General features: G+C 34.8%; 2 protein-coding genes across 2 annotated transcripts; one reads left to right on the top strand and one right to left on the bottom strand.

The window, feature by feature from the left end:
- Nucleotides 1-7,094: 7,094 nt before the first annotated feature.
- Nucleotides 7,095-8,917, bottom strand: LOC104094453 (protein ALTERED XYLOGLUCAN 9). Its single transcript, XM_009600389.4, has one exon. The coding sequence runs from the start codon at nucleotides 8,585-8,587 to the stop codon at nucleotides 7,469-7,471; it is 1,119 nt and encodes a 372-aa protein (XP_009598684.1). The 5' UTR covers nucleotides 8,588-8,917; the 3' UTR covers nucleotides 7,095-7,468.
- Nucleotides 8,918-10,910: 1,993 nt separating this feature from the next.
- Nucleotides 10,911-12,669, top strand: LOC104094454 (probable glutathione S-transferase). The gene is made up of 2 exons (XM_009600391.4): nucleotides 10,911-11,257; nucleotides 12,072-12,669. Exons 1-2 carry the CDS (start codon nucleotides 10,937-10,939, stop codon nucleotides 12,414-12,416), a joined length of 666 nt encoding a protein of 221 aa, XP_009598686.1. The 5' UTR covers nucleotides 10,911-10,936; the 3' UTR covers nucleotides 12,417-12,669.
- Nucleotides 12,670-17,551: the final 4,882 nt, after the last annotated feature.

The following is a 17,551-nucleotide window of genomic DNA, read 5'->3' as shown; positions in this document are numbered from 1 at the left end:
TCATTGGGATAGAACTTAGAGGTCGCATTAATGGAGGCTAGAGGAGGTCTAACACTCAAGTAATCATAATCGGCTTGCATGAAAGATTTCTTGGACTTAGATAAACTAAGTTGAGCAAGAACCTTTTCGATCCTTTCGATGACATCATTCCCTTTTTGGGTCGCGCTTGTAGAGGATCTTGTCCTTTTTGAGGATAAAGATCCGACAACAGAGGCTGATGTGGACGACGCTTGAAGTGTTTGTTGTCCTAAAGAGCTTACTTTGCTCCTTATAACTGGCCCAAATCTTTCAAAGGTAATATTGAGGATGTTTTCCACATCAACATAGAACTTGGAATTAGCAGCTTTAGTGGAAATTGATCTGGAGTTTATTTTCTTTGAAGCCATTTCGATTTTCTTGAACTTTGGTGATTGAAAAGTTAAGATGAAAGGTTGAGATTGTCCTACTGAACGTTCCAGAATTTGTAGACAATAAATTTGCATCAAGAAAATAAAATCAAGACCGAAAAATATTGCAACAATCCTAGTATTTTATTTCAAATAATATGAGTGTACAATCTCTATGAATCCTCCGATTCAACTTTTCAATATTAAATAAAAGAGCTTTCGAGCTTAATCTTGAATTTTATTTTATTTTAATCCAAGTGTTTGAGGCATGATCTTAATCTTGACATATTTTTAATCCAAGGGCTTGCAGCTTGTTCTTGAATCTTCATCTTGATCTTTTAATCCTTAGAACACTTGAATGCTTGTAGCTTTTAGAGAAATCTACAGCGTTTGATCCACGAGCTCTCTCTTGCTTCTTGTTATAACTTCTGGTGTCTTTTCTAGATTATGAAGACCCCTATTTATAGTTATGGTAGGGAATAATTATGATAAGAACAAACTATTTTCGACCAACCAAATTAAAGTGTGATAAGACCGCATTTAATTGGTCAGAACATATCACTTGCACACGTGGCGTGGTTTCATTGTCCGTTTAATGTGACTGGGCATGCCTTATCATTTTGACACGTGGCACGTTCCTATTGGCTGTTCCGTTTGACTTGACGTGCCACGTCATTTGACACGTGGCACCAAACTGCACCTCTAGGAAGATGACATATTGTGTCAAATGAAGTGGGCCCATCATTTGTAGCCCAACTAAATGGGCTAGCCCAGTCAATTTTTATTGAACTTAAGTAATCAATCCAATTATATTAGCCCATAATATTTATTTGGACCAAAATATATTTAGTTGAAATCAAATCCAAATTTCTTATGGCTTTAAATTCAATAAAAGTTTAATTGCCTATGACCCCTGGATGATCATCTTGATAATTCCTGCACGTTGTCTTCTTTAAAAATTTTAAATATATAAATTTTATTTCAAAACATTTTAAACATCTATGTCCGAATTTAAACCGATCATTAATTAAATTGACCCTCGTAAAAGATTCAAACAAATTGCAAAAAGAGGAAGTAAAACATAACATTAGAAACAGTTGATACCCCGAAAAACCATGAAAGGCTTAAAACATGCATTTGCCAAAGTTGCTACTCTTGTGATGGGTTTCTTTTGTATAAAAAGAAGAAAAAAAAAAAAGGTGATGGTTTAACCAATGACTACCCGACATAGAAGTAGTGGCTTGGACTTGTAGCGTAACTGGTTAGCCAACTGCTCTAAGATATAGCTGGCAAGTGGGCCGGTCCCGGGCCTAAACGAGTCAAGTGAGGCGGTTCAAACGGTCCCTGGCCGGTCCCAAATTAAACGGGCTCGGGCCCAAAAGGGCTTTTTGTAGGGACCGGTTGGTCCCGGGCTAAACGGTCCCGGCCCGCGGGCTAAACGGGCTAAGTGGACCCAACATATTTTTAAAAAAAAAATTAAATAGATATTAGAGACAAAACGATGTTAAAAAAAATATCTAAGACAATGCTTTGTAAATTTTATTATAGAATTGTGACCTAAATTTTAATATTCAATATCTAATATCGAATATATATAGTATATAAGATATATATATATATAGTATATATATATATATAAGCTATATTCGATAAGCTATATATACATCTTATCAGAGGCGGATCCAAGATTTAAAGTCTATGGGTTCAACTTTTAAAATATTTAGCATTGAACCTATTATATTTTTAAAGTTGTGGGTTCATCTCTACTATTTTTGTAATTTTAATAATTTTTTACATATAAATTTTTACTCCGCGTCGAAAGTTATGGGTTCAGTTGAACCAGCGGAGTATATGCTACATCCGCCCCTGCAGCTTATATATATATATATATATATATATATATATATATATATAAGTAATAAGCTATATTCGATAAGCTATATATACATCTTATATACTATATATAAGATGTATATATAGTATAGTATAGTATAGTATATATATACTATATATAAGCTATATTCGATAAGCTATATATACATCTTATATATAGTATATAAGATGCTATATATAAGATGTATATATAGTATAGTATAGTATATATATATATATATATATATATAAGATGTATATATAGTATAGTATAGTATAGTATATATATACTATATATAAGCTATATTCGATAAGCTATATATACATCTTATATATAGTATATAAGATGCTATATATAAGATGTATATATAGTATAGTATAGTATAGTATATATATTAAGAGTTGGAACGAGTTTACCGAATTGACGAACAACTTGTTAAAAATTGATTATCGTTGAAGACTTCAATTCACCTACTTCACAATTGTTCCATAAATTGTAACAATAAAGTAAGCAATAGTAGCAATTATAGAAGAAAATTAGAGAGAGATTGTGATAGATTGATGATTTTGTAAGGAAAAAAATGAAAGAATGATGGGGTATTTATAGTTGAAAATAGGGAAAAAGTGTAATTATAAAAAGTTTGGGATTAAAACAAAGTTGGAGGGGTTAAATGGCTATTTTATAAATAGCCAACGGCTATTTTTGACAGCCCAACGGCTATATTTTTATTTTTATTTATTTTTCTTTTTTTAAAAAAATAGCCGTTGGGACCGTTTGGCCCGCTAAGGGACCGGTCCAGTCCCGAGCCCTAGCGGGCTTAATGGTCCCGGGCCTGGCGTGCCCAAATCATAGGACCAGCCCACAGGACCGGCCCAGGCCCACTAAAATCGGGCCAAATGATCCTGGCCCGTTTGGCCCGTGGTCCCGGACCTGGACCGGTTCACTTGCCACCCTTACTCTGAGATACCCTTCAGTCCTTTCCTTATTTTATTTTACAATAAGGGTAAGGGTCCAATCTCATGAATATTTAATTCCATAAGAGGCGAATTCAGGATTTAAATCTTATGGATTCAACCTTTAAATTTTTTTGCATTTAATCCATTATATATTTGAAGCTATAGGCTCATATCTACTAATTGCAAATAGTAAATTTTTACAAATAAATTTATACTCTGCATCAAAAAATCTAAGTAGGTTCCATGTGCAGGCGATAAACCCCTGGAGAGCCGAAATAGGAGGGAAACCAAAAGGCTTCTCTTATGTTTCCAATGTAACTTTCTTCAACTTGACTTGTATAGCATGTGTTCTATATAATATAGATAAACGAAATGAAACTTCTAGAGTTCAGGCTGGTGCATGCAGTTCGGAGAGACACTGCAAAATTTAGGTAGAAGCGAAATACACTGGCTTCCTTAGCAAAGGTAAATCTAGGATTTAAAGTTAGTGAAATCAAACTGATAGGACCGTATTATATGCATACGTTTTAAATTCTTTTGCTGATGTTATACATAATTCGAGCCAAAAGCGATAAATTCAATTGTACCTATAGAACTCACCCTAAATCCACCTCTACCTTCCTAGTTAGGGGTGACAAAATGGTTAAAAGAAAACAGTTAACCACCCATATTATCCACTAAAAAATTGGTTGGATAATGAACTTTTTAAAAACGGATCAAATATGGATAAGAACCATATTATCCATTTAAAAAATGGATAACCAATGGACAACCAATGGGTATAACTTTTACATTTGTAAAGCATCAAATTGGAATTCCTCAAGTTAGGGAGACTAAGAATTCTCCCAAAAGTGATCATATGCAAAAAGTCACGGATAATATGATTATCCGCCGATTAACCCGTTTTATATCCGTATTAAATATGGATCGGGTAAGATAATTTATCCGTTTTCGACCTGAACCATAAATGACCCGACCCGCCCGTTTGCCACTCCTATTCCTAGCCAATACTTGCACAACTGCTGGTGCTAGAGAGCACCTAACACAAGGAGGATATTGACAATTTGAGAAAATATGGATTTATCGGTGTGCAGACGATTTACCTCAGCTAGTAAATGTTGATGGATAGCAAAAGGTAACTAACAGAATTACAGTAAAAACTCTATTTTATCCTCATACAGCAGGAAACATTACACTAATCATAGCAATGTACTCACTTGTATTTACTTTATTAGTGCTCTGATTGATAAAACAAGAAAGGCTCAAAGTATTTGCCCAAGTCGATAGTCAATGTCATGGGTATATTATATAAATAAAAGAATTAATAAAAAAGCGATGGTCGAACCAATGACCACCCGACATCTAAGTGGTAGGCTTGGACTGGCTGATCGGCGATCGCTGCTCTGTGAAGCCAGCCCAGGAGGTGGTTGGATGCCCCCAAGCTATAGCACCCCATCCATCTGCTCCCCACACAGTCCTCTCCAAACACCGAGCCATCTCTTTGTCATCAAAGAAGAGACACAACCACCCCTTAACAAGTCAAGGACTGCACCATGGTTGTCCCATCACCTTACTGCCCCCACTCAGGTCACAAGCTCACGCTACCGAGCTCGGCAGTCAATAAAGTTGGGGCAGGGAGGCCTCTTCTTAGGTCACAAGTTTCACTCCATATGTAATTGTGTCGTTATAACATTGACAACAATCTCTATAAGGTTGACTACAACACCTACTGATTGATAGCAACATGTAACTAAAGAGAATTACAGCAACATCTGAAGCATTTTTATCCAGGAGATTCCAATGTCACCCAAGAAGTGTAACTTTCTAAGTTACAAAGACCTTGATAAAGGGGTCAATCACAATGGAAATAACCAGCAGTGTACATGGACCCTAGTATTTCAAATATAGTTTCAACAAAAAATAGAGTAATTTGTTGAAGACAGACAAAGCATTCCTCCTCTTACACGACGGAGGAAGAATATAAGCAATGAGGCTATGATGAATGAGCAATCATGAGGCAGTTATACATCAAACTGCAGAATTGGAAAAATTGGGGTCCTATCATAAAGCTTTGAATAGGCTAAGTTCACACACTTGTGATAAGCGAACTCAAGCATCTGAATTCTGATGTCCGTGGCATACTAAACCGTCATCTCTTGAATCAACATTTAACCATAAAGGTCAACAACAGACAATAACTCCCTCCATCTTGTTGTGTCGAATTACCCACAGTGTTCTCTGTTTATGAGGGTTGAAAAAGGTATATGTTCATTAAAGGGACTAAACTATGACTACACACCCCGCTCATACAGCATAGTAAGTAAAAGTTATAATCTCCACTAGTGTATTTTTCTTATTTTGTTCCCAATTGCTTGCTAACAAACTAAAGGAAAGGTATATTCAAGATAACCACCTCCACACCTCAGAAGGCTGAAAAATAACTATATCATAATGCAATCAAATCAAAGGCGAAAAGCGCAAAAAAACACTAAGGTCCCTTGGGGTTTTAAGCGCAAACAAAGCATGAGCTTTAATGAAGGCACAAAAGGAGAAAAAAAATACAAATATGTATGTGTAGTCAAAGACTAATAATTATAAGCATGAATAACAAATATATGGACAAAAGAATTGAAGAAAAATTGTGATAAAGTGAAATATCAATATGTTTAGTGCCGCCTCTTCAAGATTACGCTCATTGACAAGGAAAAGTATGCCTTAGAGCCTTGATGACGACACTGAAGGGCCCGCTAAGCGAGACGAAGCACTCAACATGTGCCGTGCCTTGCTCCAAGGCTTAAGAGCGCACCTTTGACAACATTGCTTTATTTACAGTCATAGTGAACAAGCTTGGAGCTTTACAACCAGACACATTGGCTCAGCACATACGCAGTTCCAGCACAGTGACTGGTGCAAAACGCATCTGGTTAAAGGTGGATAAAATCAAGAACGAGATTATGAGTTTTATAGGTATCAAGTGGAGAAAGTTTTGGCAGATTGATCAGTTTCTGGAAGCTGAAAGTAAAGCAAAAAAGAATTCCAGTGATTGGAAGAAGAAGAAGACTAGAAGAGCCAAAATTCCTCACCTTCCATCACTACAGCACAAACACAAAATCATTTTTTTCCACTCATCTTGAAATAGCTAGAAAGCTATTAAAGGTTTATGGATAACGTAAGAACCTCAAATGTGATTAAGGTGCGTCACGCTAATAGTTTCCTATCTTTTAATGATGTATGCAGGTTCTTTGCCTGGTGCAGACATATTAACATGTCCACTTCAGTTCATATTCTACACTAATAAAATCACAAGTCTTGACAATAAAGGGACATTACCAGGAGAGTTGGAAGCTTTCAAGAGATTCTAATGCAAGACTACAAACTTCAAAGTACGAGCACTAAACATACAAAAAAGATATGACACTCAAGTTAGACCTTGCAACTACTAAAAAAAATTACAAAACTAGCTTTAACTCCAAAGGGGACACTCAAGATATGACACTCAAGTTAGCATCTTTGATTGTGTAAGAAGTCCAAGGGGACATTTAAATGCAAGCCGACAAGCTGATTGTGCAACCCCCCCCCCCCCCGGGTAACTGATGTGGCATCTCTAAACTACCCAAAGTATAAAATAAATGTAGCTCTTAAATTTCAGCTTATATTTCCAGTAGAATACGATCCTAGACTTCTTGACAACAAAACAATCGCTTTGGACTGAAATAGTAAGTGTTTGAAGTATCTACTCCATCGATCTTTCTAATTTAAATGGAGAGGCAAGAAAAAGACAGTGTCCATTATCGTATTACATCTAACTAGAGATTAGATTAACTTACCATTCCAAAAAACGAAAAAGGAGAGATTAGATTAACTCGACACGAAAGCAAGTAAAAGACCATATAGATGTGCAATCATTTAATTGGATATTCAAACTATTGCACATGTTTCAGAAACTTTGATTTGTTCTACATATGTCCACATGATCACATCAAAATCGGATATGAATATGAGTGGTTTCTCCTGCTCTAGAATACAATTCGTGTGAGTATCAGTAATCATACAATTGAACAAGGGGAAATGAATATGAACTACCATCTAAGAATTCTTTCTATTGAAATATCAGTTGCCAAAAGAAGACGTGGGGAAAAAAATATTCACCGATGATATTGAAGTACGAGCTCTCGCAATTACCATATTGCCCTTTCCCATTGCGGAAGGGTGTCGCAGCGTTACTTAGTCAACAGAAAACCATAACTGCTCCATCATAGCTTCTGGTTAGATTCTATAAGTAATCCATTTAACATGATATGTACAGCGGCTTCATAGACAGCCCCGTGATAATGCATTCCATCATCCGTGCAATGAGCTCCACAGTTATTACTCAAGGAATGAATATCCAGCAAAAACAGCGGGCCACCAGATTGTCGAAGCAGCTTACTTCTGTAAAGCTCATCACTATAAGCTTGCCACATTACATCACTCATCTTCTCCCGCTTCTCATCTGTATTCAACATTGAATGTATCAACTTAGGCATCCCTAACCAAAACAAGTTGGGGGACCGAATCGGAACTACATTCGCTCCATCACCCTCATTAACAAATGCTGACGAAACCGGTAACATCAACACGACTGAATCCTTCAAAGACTTTAAAGAAACACCATAATCAGATGCATTATTTACATGTAACATATCCCATAACCCTGCCCCCATCACAAATACATCGGGATAACCCCTTTTTTCTTTAAACCCGAGCATCAAATCAGTCAAATTACTCATGTAAGGCGACCACATAAAGTCCAACTTCAATCCAATCTCATCAACAAAAATGTTATAATCACTATGCCTCTTAAACAAATCCCCTCTTATCACCTCCATCTCATTTCTCCCTAATATCAACTCCAATAAAGAAATCACCATTAACCTTGCCTGTGAATCCCCCGCTACAACAACCCACGACCCGTTTAATAAATCCGAAGCGTCGGCCTTACTCAATTCTTGAAAATCACATTCATTAACAATTTCAGACTCAACCCATTTCCAAGAACCAAATTTTCTACCACTACCCTTATTTTCAACACTGTTAGTCACATTTATACTCAATTCTTGAAAATCAAATGACACTTGATGAAGTAAAGACAAACAAGAATCCTTTTTTACAGTAAATTCTAAAGGTACTACTGAACTTGGTTTATTAGAGCTAAGGAAAGAAGTAACAGAAGGGAAGTAAGGTACCAAATGAACACCAACAGCAAGGGTAATGAAAAGAGCACAGCTGAAAAATAGCATCTTGTTACGGCTTAAGTGCCAACCAGCCATACCCATAGGGACAAAGAGTACAACACCTGCTGCAAATAATCCCAATTGGACAGCACCCAACATGATAATTTCTTGATTTCAAATGACACCCATTAAGGTGTTAAATCTGAAAAATTGAAACTTTGACTTGATATTTCAAGAATTATGAGATTTTGGATATTCTTGAAGAGAACTAAGGAAAAAAATCAATTGATTTTCTCTTCTTTTTTTGTGGGGTGGGGGTGGGGGAGGATTGGGGTGAGGAAAGTTAAAGGTTAGTTGAGAGGGTGAAGATTATGAAGGAAGCAAATTATTGTAGAGGTGGTGATGGCTATGGCGTAACTGTGTGAGAGAGAAAAGGAGAATAATGTCGAAATTCGGATTCTGGTTGTGATTCGGGGAAGGATGGAGGTACCTTGTAATTTGGGCCAAATGGGCCTCAAATTTTTTTAAGCTTTTGGTTTGGGCCTTGAACCAGCAACATGTGGCCCAATAGAAGATAAGGAATAGAGGAGTTTTGGCAAGTATCTAGTGGAACTCAAAGATACTCTTTTTCCTTCTTTTTTCTTCTTTCCCTCTTTAGTTTTTTTCTACATTTGTTGTATCTTCCAGTTAAGAAACTTTGTTAAAGTGAACTTTGGAAAATATACTTTACTTTAGCTTTTAGAAATTAGAATTAGAATGGCAAAGAATAAGCCATGTTCACACCAGGTGACCACTTTCTGTGGCATTGTATCTAGGAGTAGATTCCCCTGAGTAACCGGGGCTTTCAAATGAGTGGGTTGGGTACTTTTGGACGGATTAAAATGGGTTGAGTCAATGAATGATCTGCTCAAAAGTTACTTAGGCTGAGATGAGTTGGGTCAAGATGTGCTAAAATTTGGGTCATTGCTTAACCCGCCTAACTCTTACCAAGTTTTAAGTAATGTGTGTTATTTTCTTATAAATTGTTTAATTACTAAATATGACTTTTTACTTTTGTTATGGTCATATATAATATATGAAGCAAAAAATATACTCCCTCCGTACCAGTTTATGTGAACCTATTTCCTTTTTGGTCCGTTCCAAAAATAATGACCCCTTTCTAAATTTGAAAATAATTTTGCTTAAACTTACAATTCTACCCTTAATGAGAAACTTTTATAATCACACAAATACTCTGGGCCCCTTTTTGACTTGTTTATGACCACAAATTCCAAAAGTTTTTATTTTTTCTTAAATTTCGTGCCCAGTCAAATAGGTTCACATAAATTGAAACGGGAGAATATTATTTTCAAAAATATTTAAACAAAGTTACCTATGGATCAATTTGGGTTAAAAATCAAGATGGACTGAATTCAATTATGGACGGGTCAATGACCGGCCACAACCTTAAGCGGGTTGGATGGGCAGAATGAGTTTGGAGCTCAAATACAAAATAATAAATAGAGAAACCAAAAGAATAGGAATTATATGTGTATAGTCCTTTGAACATTAAAATCTTAAAATATTTCTTTTGCCACTTAACCTATGCCTCATTGGTGAGTTCAATACAGCCGGAGAGGAAATATGTTCTTGGAACTTATATATATGACACCAGATGCTACGTATTAAATTTATATATAAGGAAAGGAAAAAGACAAAGATAACAACGGGGAGACAAAACCATTTTTGGGCAATGAATTATAGTATGATTTTGGTTAATGGTAATCTAATTCGAAACCGTATCAAAAAAAAAAAATTGTTTAATTTGACCTTATCAACAAAAAAATAAATATTGCATGAGAGTTTCTCATGCTGTTAAATTGAGGTTGACATCTTTAACTAATATTATTGCCGGCATAGATCGATCCTTGATTTGCTAACGAGATAGTGCTAATGTTATACAAATATACTCTATCCGTTTTAATTTAGATGAGGTAGTTTGACTGAGCACGGAATTTAAGAAAAAAAAAATTTTAAAATTTATAGTTTTAAAAGCTTATGGGGTAAAAGTTTCGTGAGGCCATCATATTTGTATAGTTATAAAAATTTCTCATTAACGGTAAAATTGGTAAAATAAAGAGTTTAAAGTTGAATTATTTTCAAATTTAGAAATATGTTATTTATTTTGGAATAGACTAAAAATGAAAGTACCACATCTAATTTGAAACGAAAAAAGTATGCGCTACGTGAAAAAATATTTATATTATTATAATTTAAATATTATAACAGGTTAACTGCAGTAATTACTAGTACTCCACATGATCTGATTATGCAAAATTTATTTTCTGGTTATTATACACCTCAGGAGTGATGACACGCATAAACAACAAAGGGACGAATATCTCGAGGATTTCTTAGAAGGCAAGGGAACAAGATTTGCTTTGGAAACTCAAATTCTTGGTTTTATATAAGTTCACTACTTGCCTATGCGTTACCCCAGCAAACAGAAAAGAAAAAGAAAGTTGAAGGATGGCAAAAGAGGATTTACGTCTATTAGATTTCTGGGTGAGTCCATTTTGCATGAGGGTAAAAATTGCATTAGCTGAGAAGGGTTTAGCCTATGATTCTCAAGAAGAAGACTTGCTAGGTGGCAAGAGTGAACTGCTTCTAAAATCAAACCCCATTTACCAAAAAGTTCCTGTTTTATTGGACAGTGGCAAGCCAATTGTGGAGTCCTCAAATATTGTCTATTATATTGATGAGAAATATGTTACCCAAAATCCTTTGCTCCCTTCTTGTGCTTATGGTCGTTCCAGGGCACGGTTTTGGGCTGACTTCATTGACAAAAAGGTTATATTTCTAATCCTCCTATATGCTTGTTTTGGTTAGTTATGTGGATTATAAACACGAATTTTATGTTTTAACAAAGATTTATATGCCAGTAAAATATTAGACTGAGGTGAGCTTGATTGGAGCGATATTAATAGTAGGAATTCATATAGTCAACCTCAACTTATTTGCTATCTAGGAGTGGTTATTGTTGTTTATTAACTTGAATCTCAATTCATGAATATAGAGACGGATCATATTCCGTATTTATTAGATACAAACAAGAAGTTTGTTGGGTTAATGTAAGCAAAAGAGTCATATCTTTTGAAATGCTTTTTGTACCTGTAATTTAGCTATTAGTGTAGTCTATTACTATAGTAGCTATATTATAGCATTGATAAAGAAGAATTTTCTAAATTATTTTGTGGCAGCAGACCTTCAAACATCTGAAATGCGCCAAGATTGAATGTGACATAACGTTACTCATAAGAAATGATTACTCCTTTAGAAAAATAAATTTATTCAAGTACAAACAAAACAGACTAAAACAAACAATATCATAAAAATAAACTATGTAAATAGGGGATAATGATTTTTTTTTGTTATATTTAAACTATTGAATCCTTGTAACATAAGAAAATATTTTATTAAAGGGGCAAAGAGGGTTCAAAATTGATTTAACTCATAGGTTTAAATTCTAGACGTGACATTATATTTTTTTGAATCCTCTTAAATAAATTCCTAGCTCAACCACTTTATTATTCAGTTATAAGTGTGGGGTGTTGATTTATTTTGTCATGTATTATTTCTAAGTGAATACATACATGAGGTGCAGATTTATGAAGCAGGAATGGCTATATGGAGGAGCAAAGGAGAAGAACTAGAGATTGCCAAGAAAGATTTCATAGACATTTTGAAGAAACTTGAAGGAGCTTTAGGTGACAAAGATTATTTTGGAGGAGACAACTTTGGATATGTTGATATCATAGCTATTAGCATGACATCTTGGTTCTATGCTTATGAAAAATTTGGAGGTTTTAAGGTTGAAAAAGAGTGTCCAAAATTTGATGAATGGACAAAGAGATGCCTTAAGAGGGAGAGTGTTGCTAATGTACTTCCTAACCCTGAAAAAGTTTACGAGTTTGTTGTCATGCTTAGGAAAATGCATGGCATTGAATAGCTTGGCAAGATCATATCGGTTATTTTCGGGACTCTTTTTTACTATAAAAAAGGTCATATATTAATGACAGTAATCGATTTCAATATTTATATAGTTCAAAATAAATCGAGAAATAAATATTTGTGTGTCGATATTAACTATATATGTTGTTTGGTATTTCCTTGTTTCTATATATGTTCTGTGTGTAATCTATGTGCTTTTCCTTATATGGAAAAGAAAAATAAGTGAAATAATTACCAATGCTTTCCTTCTCTTTCTTTTTTTGTTTCTTTTGTGGTTTCTGGTCGTGTTTTACATCAGTTTTTTTTTTTTTTTGGTTTTAAAGACTACATTCTATTAATTAACGATCAAGTATATAGCACTGCTACAAAAAGTTGGAAGGGTACTACTGTGGGTGTGTGCATGTGAATGGTCAATACCATGTTCATCTACTACTCTATTATAAAAAGGATGGGTGATGTTACTACTAGTAGATGGTACATAAAAAGTTTTACAAAAAGGAAGTTCGGAGTTTGGTTGTGTAATAGTTGTTGTGGAGTTGTGTCTACTTCTATGTCTTCCCCATTTATATGCAAGCAAGTCTTCCATGAGAAAAGTTGGTGGATTGTGCAAAAAGGTGATGTTGTTGTCCATCATTTTCATCCCAAAATGTGCTAGTCTATCAGCTACTGTGTTGAGCTCCCTGTAAGTGTGCTGAATGGATGTGTCACTCATTGACCGGATCAGGGATCTACAATCATTAAGCAAGTGTGAGTGGATTGTGTTTGTATTATTAAGCATGACAACTACTTTTGCTGCGTCCGTGTGAATTTGAAGTGGAGTCCAGTTGTGAGCTGCTGCTATTTGTAATCCTCTGAATAGTGCCATTAGTTCGATATTAGTGACGTTAGTTGCAGGACATTGTCCCGCATATCCCATCACCCAATCGCCGTTTGTATTCCTGAATACTCCCCCCAAACCTCGCGTTGGTGTTAGACTGCTTGAGTGTCCTATCTGTGTTAAGTTTGAAATAGCCCTTAGGAGGGGGTTTCCACTTAATGTACATAGGTATTAAGTATTTTTTATGAGTGGAGCTATTTGTTAGATAATAAAACTCAGTAGCAAGTTTATTGATTAACGCAATATTGGGAGTACTTTTAGAATGTTTGAAAATATTTTTATTCCTAGTATTCCATAAATGTCATAATGTGAATGGAATAAGTATTTTATGAGGTATTGAAGTTCTATTTTTAAAACTCTGGTGGCCGATAATAATTTTGAGCCATTCATAGGTGGGGTTTGTTTCATACGTGAAATTTTGAATGAGGATGCCTAATTGCGTCCTGCCAACATTTGTTTTTTACGTTAGGGCAAGTGAAAAGAATATGGCTAATGGTTTCTTCTTGTACTACGCATATTGTACATAGGTTTGAAGAGAGTATTCCGATGTTATGTAGGTAAGAGTTGATTGGTAGACGGTTGTGTCTTATTAGCCAAAGAAATGATTTAATTTTTGGAGGTAAGTGCATTTTGCATATCCAACCATGGAGATTTGGAAGTTGGTTGGAATTTATTAGTGCTTTATAATAAGAACTTACAGTGAATGTCCGTGTTGTGGTAAGTCTGTGCTGTGGTAAGGCCGCAAACGATGCAATCTGGGGCTATTGAATTAAAAGGTAAATAGATGTTATTAATCCTTTCCATTAGGGCTTGAGGAAATTCGAAGGAGATGACTGGGGCTATGTTTTGGCCCTTATTGAGGACCTCTTGGATGGTGAGTTCATCCTCTTTGTATTGTAGAGGTCCTTCAATTAGGGTACGGATAGGCATATTAGGTGCCAACCAATTTTCTGTCCAGAACTTGATGTGTGTGCCTTGTGTGATATGCCACACTAGACCTTTTTTGCATGCTTGCCATCCCTTAGTGATGTGTTTCAAAAGAGTGGATGTTTTTGCTAATGGCTTCTTATTACTGTGGAAATAATTGGATAGGAAGATGGATGCCCAAAGTGATTGGTGGTTATGGAATAATCTCCATGTTGTACTAGCAAGTAAGGCTGCATTTTTTTCTTTAAGTTTTTATATTCCCATACCCCCTTGATCTTTTGATTTTATAATATTATCCCATTTTATTAGATGGAGATATTTCTTTTGGGCTATTGTGCCCCCCAAAGAAAATTCTTTTGAAAGGATTCTAGTCGAGTGATGATGTAATTTGGAAGAGTTATGAATTGCATTATATAGTTTGGCAATGAGTTAAGAATTGCTTTGATCAGAGTTGTACGCCCTGCTAGTGATAGATGATTTGTTTTCCAACCTGCAAGTCTATTCTTGAAATTGTCAATAATAAATTGAAAATTCTATTTTTTAGGTTTGTCTCTAAATATTGGGAATCTTAGATATTTCCCAAACGACCTGCCTTCTATCATGTTAAAGGAATTTAGTACTAAATTATTTTCTTCCTGCTTTGCATATTTTGAAAAGAAAACTTTTGACTTTTCAAAATCGATTTTTTAGCCCGAAAGAAAAGTGAATTGTTCAAGTTGGTCAATAATAGCATTGCAACTTTTTGTATTAATTTTTTAGGCTAAAATAATGTCATCAGCAAAAAATAAGTAGGATATGCGGGGGACTTAGGTTTGATGGAGACTGGTTGCCATTGATTGTAATCAACAGCTCTGTTAATGTTGCGTGATAGCATTTCCATGCACATTATGAATAGATAAGGGGAGAGTGGGTCTCCCTGTCATATATCCCTGGTCGGAGTGAAGAAATGTGTTAGTATACCATTGATAATAATTGAGGTAGTTTGTGTGGTTACACAGGACATGATAATTTTGATTACATGATCAGAGAAATTGAAGTATGTTAGGGTTTGTCGGATAAATGTCCATTCTAATCGATCAAAAGCTTTTTCTAGGTCAATTTTTAAGAGCATGTTAGAGCACTTTGATTTCGACCTGCGAAAGTGATTAAGCAACTCCTGCACAATTATTGCGTTATCTGCAGCTCGACGATTTTTTTTTTTGAAAAGCAGATTGAGTTGGGTGAATAATATGATCGAGTAAAGGCTTGATACGATTAACTAGAATTTTTGTAATAACCTTATAGATAGTATTACATAAACTAATAGGTCTAAACTGTGAAGTGTTGGAGGGGCTTTTAATCTTGGGAATTAAACAAATATAAGTCTTGTTTAATTTTTGAGGGGTGTGGCCCTTTTGAAAGATATCTTTACATAAAGGAATTATAGAGTGCTTAAGTTGATTCTAATATTTTTGGAAAAAGATTGGGTGTAATCCGTCTAGTCCTGGTAATTTTAAAGCTTTGAATGAAAAAATGGCTTCAGTAATTTCTTTATCAGTAACCGGATTTTGTAAGGAATTAGCTTGTTCTTGTGTAATCATGTTGAACGTGGCTACTGAGTGCTTATAATTAGAGTGGGTGTAAAAAGTTGTGTATAGTACTTGGTAATAGTCTGTGGTCAGTGTTTTTAAGCTTTCATGATTTGTGATCCAGTTACCCATGTTGTCTTTTAGAGCATTAATGCGATTACGTCTCCGTTTTTTTAAAGTAGATAAAAGAAAGGGATTAATAAAACCAGCCAGTCGTTGGAGTTTAATGTCTGTTTTAGCTTTTAACTTTTCCCATGGATTATATACTAGCTACTAATTAAGTGTTTCGTATATTATATTTCATTTCACATCATTGTACTTAAAAAATACAAATTTCAGCGACACAGTTATTTACATAATGAACTATTCTTAGCTTTTTTAGAGACGAGTTGTGACAATTATTAGGGGCATATGCACGGATAGTCATTTTCAAAGATGCTATTTAGAAATTGACCAGTACTTATTTTGTCTTGAAATTTAACTAAAATCTTAACTTCAAGATATTTTTGTCCCGAAAATTTAAACTGAAAAGCTGAAATTCAGGAAATACTGGCTAATTTACAAATCGCATCCTTTAGAGTGGCTACTTGGTGTATTTTTAACAATTGTTAGTTAGCCAGATGTTATCCCGGTATTGGGCAACACTCTTGGGCCTTTAAAAATAGTCCGTAATTTCTTATGGGCTGGATATCCGGCAAGTTAACTGTTAAAGTCATCTTCAAGCCCAAGGAGTTTTGAATTTGACACTAGCATAAATATTTGAAGAATTAACCTAACTAGCCATCTACCCGGTCACTTATAACAATATATATATATATATATATATATATATATATATATTCTCAATTTTGATCTCATAAATGTGTTCAATGATGTAGTTATTTGAAGGTTAAAATGGGTGCAAACCTGAATTAAACAATCCATAAGATTAGGTCAACTTAATCTACATTAGTACACCAAATCAACCGATAGAGAAGGTCAAACTTGAGCTACATTACTAGGCCAAATCAATACATAAGCTAGTAGTTTCGGCTAAAATATAAAAGGAAATTTTATCTCCTATAGAAAACTATTACACCCTATTCATTATAAATTAAAACAATTTCAAAATATTATTACTTATAGCAACTTTTTCTATTTTATAGCAAAATATGTATTATTTTATACCGTACCATTAAGGCATAAAATACGTCAGTTATGTTCTTTCTCTCTCTTCCTTTCTCCTCTCTTTCTATCAGCAAGATTCTCAATCCTCTCTCTTCTCCCTCAAATCTCTCCCTTTTCCATCAAGGCACTTGGTAGCGATGGTGGACTTTCTGAAGCGAAGAGAATAGATTTGAAGCGAAGAGGGAGTAGTCGAACAGATCTGGCCATGGCTACAAATTGAGCTTTTGGAAATCTGAAGCAGAGTCACCGGAGAAGATTTGAGGGTCGGATTTAGTTCGTCTCTATTTTTGTTTTAATACAATGTATACAGTATTTTGCTTGGTCGAAAAATGCTATCTCCGGCGAACTTTCTTCTCTTCTTTGTTATTGAGTCACATCCAATGATATAAATATATTGTATTCTGTACAAATACACTCTAATATATTATACTTTTGTATAAATACATTATTTTTTTGCATGTACTTATGTATTCCGAAGATCTGTATTTTACAGCCGAATATCCATATTTTGTGATTTTTTGTTTGAATACAGTCGAATTGAATACAATGTATAAAAGTGAATAATGCATTTCGGTGAATTGAATACAATGTATA

The sequence above is a fragment of the Nicotiana tomentosiformis genome, chromosome 9 (assembly GCF_000390325.3).
Source record: "Nicotiana tomentosiformis chromosome 9, ASM39032v3, whole genome shotgun sequence".
Taxonomy (NCBI): Eukaryota; Viridiplantae; Streptophyta; class Magnoliopsida; order Solanales; family Solanaceae; genus Nicotiana; species Nicotiana tomentosiformis.
Note: the sequence above shows the minus strand (reverse complement) of the source record. Positions and strands in the feature narration are given on the sequence as shown.

Excerpts from the sequence above, each read along its gene's own strand:
- LOC104094453 (XM_009600389.4), bottom strand. The coding sequence starts at position 8,587 with ATGTTGGGTGCTGTCCAATTGGGATTATTTGCAGCAGGTGTTGTACTC.
- LOC104094454 (XM_009600391.4), top strand. The coding sequence starts at position 10,937 with ATGGCAAAAGAGGATTTACGTCTATTAGATTTCTGGGTGAGTCCATTT. Across the intron at positions 11,258-12,071 it reads CTGACTTCATTGACAAAAAG|ATTTATGAAGCAGGAATGGC; the intron begins GTTATATTTCTA and ends CATGAGGTGCAG.